The sequence below is a fragment of the Vigna unguiculata genome, chromosome 7 (genome assembly GCF_004118075.2).
Source record: "Vigna unguiculata cultivar IT97K-499-35 chromosome 7, ASM411807v1, whole genome shotgun sequence".
In the NCBI taxonomy this organism is placed as follows: domain Eukaryota; kingdom Viridiplantae; phylum Streptophyta; class Magnoliopsida; order Fabales; family Fabaceae; genus Vigna; species Vigna unguiculata.
In genome coordinates, this window is record NC_040285.1 from 33560402 (window position 1) to 33568485 (window position 8084).

General features: G+C 28.0%; 1 protein-coding gene across 1 annotated transcript; it reads left to right on the plus strand.

Annotated features, from left to right (window-relative positions):
• Positions 1–5699: 5699 nt before the first annotated feature.
• LOC114192509 lies at positions 5700–6607 on the plus strand. Its single transcript, XM_028082255.1, has one exon. The coding sequence runs from the start codon at positions 5938–5940 to the stop codon at positions 6469–6471; it is 534 nt and encodes a 177-aa protein (XP_027938056.1). The 5' UTR covers positions 5700–5937; the 3' UTR covers positions 6472–6607.
• The last annotated feature ends 1477 nt before the right edge of the window (positions 6608–8084 follow it).

The window sequence follows — 8084 nt, forward strand, 5'->3', positions numbered from 1 at the left end:
GATTGAAAAGAAAGATTGGAACTTGGTATAAAAACTTAGCCTACCTTTTTTGTGGTAACCCTAGTTCTTTGGGAAAGCATATAAATGCGTGCATGTAATTTGTTTGAGAGACAGTGTCCTTTTTTTATCCCTTATTTGTTAACAGTCCAATATATGGATCTCATCTTTACCTGGTTTTATTCTTTGTGTAAATAACCAGTTATGATACTGAAAAAGCTTCTCTACATATACTGCATCATTTCAGGCACTGTAAAAATGGGCCCTCTGATGTTGTAAGTGCTTTTACGTTGCCATTGATGTGATTGTGAGTGTTTTTTATTGTTCTATGTGTCTTTTACATTTGGCCTTAGAATCTCTATTGCTCAAGAGGTAAGTAAAGTTCGTTAAAGATTGAGTGAGATTGGATAGATAAATTAATCAAATATTTATTCAATAAATTATTATAAGATGAGACCCGGTTACTGAAATAACTTAAAAAGAAGATATAAACTTTTATTTTTGGTAAATTTGGGAAATTTATTTAAATAAGTTATAACAAAAATACAGAGAAAGTTAACTCTAATTTTCTTTAAATGTTTCCTTTTGGATTAAAAGGAAGGCCATTTGTTTTAATATTTGTGGCAGATTGATTAAATTGGCGCTGATTACATAAATAGTTATTTGGAATATTTTACGTAAGTGTTGTTCTTGTTAAATATGCTGAACTACTTAGCAATATATAATCATGATTTTTTTTTAACTTTAACAGTCTCTCAGTGACATTTGTAGGGACCACAATTTGGCAAATAAGGATTGGGCAATTTCTTCCTGCACTTCCTTTATTCTTCCGGCACCCAATAAGTCCTGTAATCCCCAAACTATCCTCGTTAAAAATATAATAAAAATCCTTGTATGTTTTTTTTTTTCATATTTTTTGGATTAAGTATTTTAGAAGGTATTTTCATATTTCAAAAATAACTTTCAAAATATCCAATTTGAAAAATATAAAAAATACATTTTGAATTGAATATTTAAAAATATTTTCAAATTTAAAAATTCCAAAACATTCAATCTAGAATATATAAATATTTTTAAAATAAATGTTTCAGAAAAATATTTTCAAATTTCAAAAATATTTATTTAAAAAGAATACATCATAAATCAGGTGTTTTGAAATATATTTTCAGATTCAAAAATATAAATATAAAAATATTTAAATATTTTGAGAAACACTTCCAAATTAAGTAAGGTTTTACATTTCAGAGTTTTTTAATATAAAGGCAAAACGAAAATTTTAAATTCAATAAGGTGCAGGAAGAAAAAAAGGGATGCAAAAAGAAGCAGCTAAAGGATTGTTAACACGGGTTGGATAGCCAATGCATTTAAATAAGGAAACAAGTTAAATTTCATTTTATAAAATTAATTCATATTTACGTATTTAACTAAAGAACTTATAGTGTTTATTAAGAACTTTTTATTCAGATTAAATTTAAATATACTTTTTTTACCAGTATTACAGGATTTGAATTTATGATTCTCTAAAAATACTAATAATTAAAAAGGAATTACATGCTGAAATCCTTAAACACAATTTAAGGATAACATTAAATTTTATTATTTAATTATTTTAGCGTTACAATTATGTTAAAATTATTTTATCATTTAATATTTTAAAAAAATTTCGTTTGATAAAAGAAATTATAAATGATTATTGTATAATATTTATGTATATCTTTAAATAGAGTAAAACAAAATTAATAATTATTGAGATTTATTAAATATCACAATTAATTATAAATTTATGGAAGATTCAATGCATTTTAATTATTATATAAAGGAATCTACTTAAAGCTCATCTTTTTTTTTCTGTCTTAATAAAAGTTTAGTACAATTCAAATTTATCTTATGTATTATTATCCGCAATATCATCAAATTAAAACTTCATAAATTGACAACACCTATTCTCTTTATTGGTAAATAAAAATTTTAATTAGAACAAAATTAATAATTATTAAGATTAAAGTTTATTAACATTTATAAGATTTAATAGTTTTTAATTATTTTTAATCATTATAAAATTCAACAAAATTTATCTTATGTGTATTGTTATCTCTAATATCATTTAATTAAAAATTAATACAGTAACAACACCTATTCTCTCCTTTGGTAGAACAAAATTCAAATCTAGTAAGTAAAAATTTAAGGGTGTTTTTCTGTCTTACCTCACCTTTTTAACTAAATGAGTTTGAATTAAAATAAAACTCAATTAAGACATATGAATAAGATTTTAATAATTAAAACAAAATTCAAGCCCAATTAAAGATTAAGGTTTTTTTCTTCTGCTACACCCTTCAATTAGACTATAAAATCCAATTTAAACAATTATTGTAGCACTGGCATCTCTTTCCCTTATTTTAATAGCAATCTTGTACCTTAATTTTCATAAAATCGATTGATTTTATTTTAATAATTTATATTATTTTCATTGTAGTAAGTAAAATCTATTATTCATTTAATTCCACATCTTGTAAAAGTTAATATAATTAAAAATTCATACAATTATTATTAAACTTATTTTTTAATTAAAAATTAATATAAAGTTATAACATCATTCAATTAAAAATTAATTTACTAAGAATTTGTATCATGTATTAAATATTATCTTATATATCTTATCTATTTGCATCATGCATTAAGAATGTTTGAATTTGTGGTAAATTGTTATGTGTGTTGTCACCGTTTTACAATTATTATTAAAATTTATTTTCTAATTAAAAATTAATACAAAGTTGTAACATCATCCAATTAAAAATTAATATAATTAAATTTTTTTTTGAGATGTGAATGTAATTAGAGTGCATTCATTATTAAAAATTGTCATATTACATGAGATTCTTCTTACATAATTTTTTTTTTGTTATTTTTCTTAAGAATCTTAATCAATAGGTAATTTATTTGTGGATAATTATTTACTACCAAACTATAAAATTTTTAAGTATTTATTACAAAATTTGTTGTGAAAAATGTTTTATGCAAAATATTTTGTAAAAAAATTGACAACAATTTCCTGCAATTATTTTTTTTCATAACAAAATTTATATGTATTTACTATGAAAAAAATTTCAAAACAAAATTGATTGGAAATGTGAGTTTTTTAGTAGTAATTTAAAATAAGTACATAAAATTTGTGAAAATACAATTTAACATATACTAAATTAGTAATTACTTATAGGTATGTTTTCATTTGTATTTGGAAAGTGATGAATTTTGTAAAGTTAAATTTTGATTAAGGATCAAAGAAGGATTAATTTTATTTTCTTAGATTTGTGTTTGGTGATATATATTTATGTTTGTATAAGAAAGTAAAATATATTATCCGTGTTATGATACCACTATTTACATCATAGGAATCATCTGTGATCCTAAGCTTAATTTCGATTTTAACTACTTTCAGCTCTTGATTAATGATCCTGATTATAAGGTTTCGGGTTTGTTATAAAATTTGATAATATCAAATTTGATTAATGTTTCTGATTATAAGGATTCTGGACCCTATAAGGTTTGTTGTAAAATTTGATAATATCAAGAAATATAACATCTTACTTTATATATGATAATTAGTGGAATAATAATAATAATAATGTGATACCTTATTAGATATACCAAATATTTTGAACATTTCGTAGATATATGGTATTAAGAAATATCATGACATAGTTAAATTATCAAGATTTAGTCACATAATGTTAATATATGAATATTTGCACCGACCAATTTATCTTAAAAATCACTTTAGTTAGTAAAATTGAATGGACCTTGTTGGGTCGCATCACTTAGTATATTTGTTGGGTGGGGTATCTAGTCATCTTGAAAATCCAGCTTTACACAAAAGTGTACTTTCTTATAAATATGCATCGTCAACCTAAATCCACACTAACAAAACCCTTGATTCAAACTTTGAATCACAAAATGAATGTTTTAACACCATGCTCCCTTATGTTCATCCTTTGCCTGATCACAATTTCACAGAGTTATGGAGTATAAGAGTGATTCCGAAGGCACAATTATTTGGGTGGAGGCTACTCTTGAATAAGTTACCGACAAAGGATAAATTATCGGTGAAGGGAGTCCAATTACAACACTCTTTGTGTGAGTTTTGCCTAGATTGTGAAGAGAGTGCATCACACCTATTATTCTCTTGTGCAATGTCTCAAAAGGTGTGGAAAATGTGTGATAGCTGGATAGGGGTGAGCTCAATGCATCACAACCAAGCTAGGATACACTTTCAACACTTTCATATGAGTAGTTTGAACACTAGGCAAAACACAATGTGGAAAGGAATGTGGTTGGCTATAGTTGGGGAAATTTGGAGACATAGGAATGAGGTGATCTTTAAGCAAAAGAAAGTTGACACTGAAGAGATTTTTAGTCTTGCTCAAGTTAACGCTTGGACTTGGTTGAAACATAAAATTCCTTCGGTAAAGTTTTCATATAGTAACTGGTACTTCGCTCCTAGTGTGTGTTTAAAATCTCTATGATATGATGCTTTCTGTGTTTAAGTTGTCAGGTGAGCATGAAAAGGATCCCATGTCTAAAGCAATGAGCTCTTCATCAGTGATTTTGTACACTTTTTTGGTTACTCCGTAACAACCAAGAGAACATAGTCTCGGGAGCGCAACGAACCATGCATACCTGGTTTTGTATTCACTTTTTGTGTAATCTTGTAGACCGGCCGAGGAAGGTGCGATATGAGTGGCTAATCTTATGATTCCTACCCAGCTTGACGTTGGGAAGGCATAGCTCTAGCATTGAAAGTCCAGTTTAATTGTTCTGCCAGATTATTGTAGAAGCATAGTTTTGGAGATGCACTGCATCTTTCTCTCATCTTTTTGTAAATGAGTTAGAACACCCCTCAAGTGTTCTATTATTAATTTTTAATTCTTTGTCGATAAAAAAAAAAACAATTTCACATTAAGAGTCCATGATCATCGATCGTGAGCTAACAGGTAATGGTGGCCACCTAATGAAACAAATTTGCAAGGATTCGCAAGAGATGAATTGCATAAGCATTTTGAGAGCACATTCTGAAGTTGTGGAAGCAAGAAACCATTTTGAGTTTTCGAAGGCAATTCTGGAGTTGGCTTTGAAGAAGACAAAAGAGGGGCAAAAGTTTCTGAAGGAATTGGGAGAAAAAACAAGATCTAAAGACATTGCTTATTGTACAAGCGAATGGACCTTTTATCTGTGACCAAATCTTAGCTAAAGCACGTATTGTCAACCCTTCCATTTCTCTTAACCATCAAACTTTGCTGCTTAGCAATATTGCATTCTGGGCCACCTACTAAAACTACGATGTAAGAGACTTTAAAGTCTCAGCATGCATCAGAAGAGCATATGGTCAACCTTTGTCATAACTAGAAAAAAACAGAGTAATAAAATGTCTTCGTCAGAAAGTTTAAGTGTTTGAATAGTTTGAAATTTTGCATAACTCGTGATTTTTTTTTTCTTTTTATATAATTTGCCTAACGGTTTTTGAAGTAGAGTGGAAGTGAGTTTTATTATGAGAAATTTGTTCAATGAATTTATAATCGAGAGCAAGGAGGTTTATAACTCAAATTATGATTGTTTTAGTGAGAAAAAATATATGATAGAAAAAATAAATTAATGAACACAATTTTACCATAGTCACTTTAGTGAATTTAACTAGTTTGTAAAGTTGAATTACAAGTTCAACCAAAAGATAAACATTATATCATTTATAGGACAAATTTGTTATATGTTTTTCTTTTTTAAACTTAATTAAGCATGGTAGCGAGTGGTTGTAGATTCCAAAAAAACCGTAGCGTTAATCTAAATTAGGATTTGAGAGACTATAAAGATCCGAAGACGATGAACAAAGAACTCACTCCCCCACACCAAACCCTAAGGGACCAATAAATAAAGCAACCCCATCACAAAATGAGTTCCTCAACACTACGTTGCCTTGTTGTGGCGCTGTGTGTGGTGGTGCTTTTGTATTGTCCCATGGCAGCAAATGGCGAACAAGGGTTGGCGGAACAAATCTGCATGGAAAGCTTCGAAGACAAGGAAGGGTGCATGGCGCTGGTAAAGCAAGCCGATCCTAAGATCGCGAGTGCAAGAAGCTTGGAAGATCTAGCTCAGGCAACCCTAGAATGGGCCGTGAGCAAGTCATCGGAGGCTCAAGCGTTCCTGAAGGAGTTGGCTAAGATGGAGAATAATCCAGCCATAGTGCAATGCGCGAATTTCGACTACGATGGTGTGGTTGGATCCTTCAAGAGCGCCTTACAAGAGTTGAAAGAAGATCCTCAAACCGCTAGCTATGATGCGAAAGCTGCTGGTGATGGACCTGATTGTTGTGACAGAGGCTTGGCTTCTGCAAATATTAACAACCCTGCTGTTACCGCTCTTAACCGCCAAATTTTCCTCCTCAGCAACATGGCCTTCACCGCCGTCAGTAAATACAGTGATTAATTCAATTCGCCACCTCAACTTGTCATCGATGCTTATCCTTAAGTGTGGGGTGTTGCTATATACTTTTCGGTCTTCTTTGGTGTGGGGGAGTGCAACTCATTAATAAAAGAGAATTTCTTTCCTCCACTCAATTTTGCTTCTTATTTTTTCTTTCCTTTCTTTTATATATTTAGATAGAAAGCCACATAATTAAGAAAAAAACCTTATTTTTAAAAGGATTAAAAACAATCTTTTATCAGAAAATAAACCCGCAATTTGACAAGGTACCAGACAAAAAGAAAATAAAGTATTTTATAATATACTAAGAGAAAGTGAGTAAAAGAAATTTATTTATACAATTAAGTCTATATTTTATGTATCTTATATTTTTATAGTATCTTGATAATAAAAATAATGAGAGGAAACACTGTCGATCTCAAGTAAGGGGGAATGAATATACCTTTCACACATAAATTAAATTATTTTTTTCATAAAAAATTAAAATCACAGCAAATAAAATATTACATTATCAAATATTAAATATTAAAAAGAAACGCATTTTTTCAATGTCAGATATTAATAAATAAATTACAATGGTACAAATATCAACTAAAAGTATGAATAAACAATCGAACGAAAATAAAATAATTATAAAATAGAGTAAAAAATTATCAAGTATATACATCTTAAAAGTAAATTACAAGATTAGAAAACAAAGAAAACTTCATATAATTTTTTTAAATTATCTAATAAATTAAAGGTATTTCCATAATTTAAAATAAAAACATATACGATGATATATATCCAATTAAAAAAATTAAGTATTATTTATATTTATTTATAGTCAATACAAGAATTTCATCAAAGTTAATTTCTAAATTCAAATATGCCTGTATATAGTCTATAAAAGACTTTCATCAAAATTCAAATAATACATATGGCCAATAAATCTTTAAGACTTGGACGGATCAAAAATAAATAAATTGAACTTAGGTTTTGATAGAGATATTGTTAATATCTTATGAGTATGGTCATGATATTCTATTTTATTTTTATTATTATCAAATATTTTGTTTTATAATGATACATATTAGATTCTACTTTTTCCTTTATATCATGGGATATTGTATTTTATATAAAGTTTCTAATAGATTAATATGACATAAAAACTTTTTATTGAGTTACTCTTCATCAAACACTACCTCTTGTGGTCATTTGTGTTTATTTTTCTTTTTCATGACTTATATATATCTAACATGGTATCAGAGTCATTATTTAAAAAATATATTCTAACAAGATTTCTTAGACATTTTGTTCCATCGCTATCTCAGGCCGTTATCGGATCATCAATTTCCAACCTCACGAACTAGATGTATACATCTTGGCATGAGGGAGATGTGTTAGAAGTCCACATTGACTAGAGATAAAACAATTTCATAGTATATAAGAAAGGTGAAAATTTCATATTATAAAACTAGTTTTGTGAAGTTGAGTTAGACTTAAAGTCCAATTATTAACATGACATCAGAGCTAATCGCTACTTCATTCTCTCACTAATAGATCAATATGAAAAGCATCTCATTGCCTATACATATCTATTAGTTTCAAATATTAAACCGAACTAAACTTAAACA

Coding starts and splice junctions, on each gene's coding strand:
- LOC114192509 (XM_028082255.1), top strand. CDS start 5,938: ATGAGTTCCTCAACACTACGTTGCCTTGTTGTGGCGCTGTGTGTGGTG.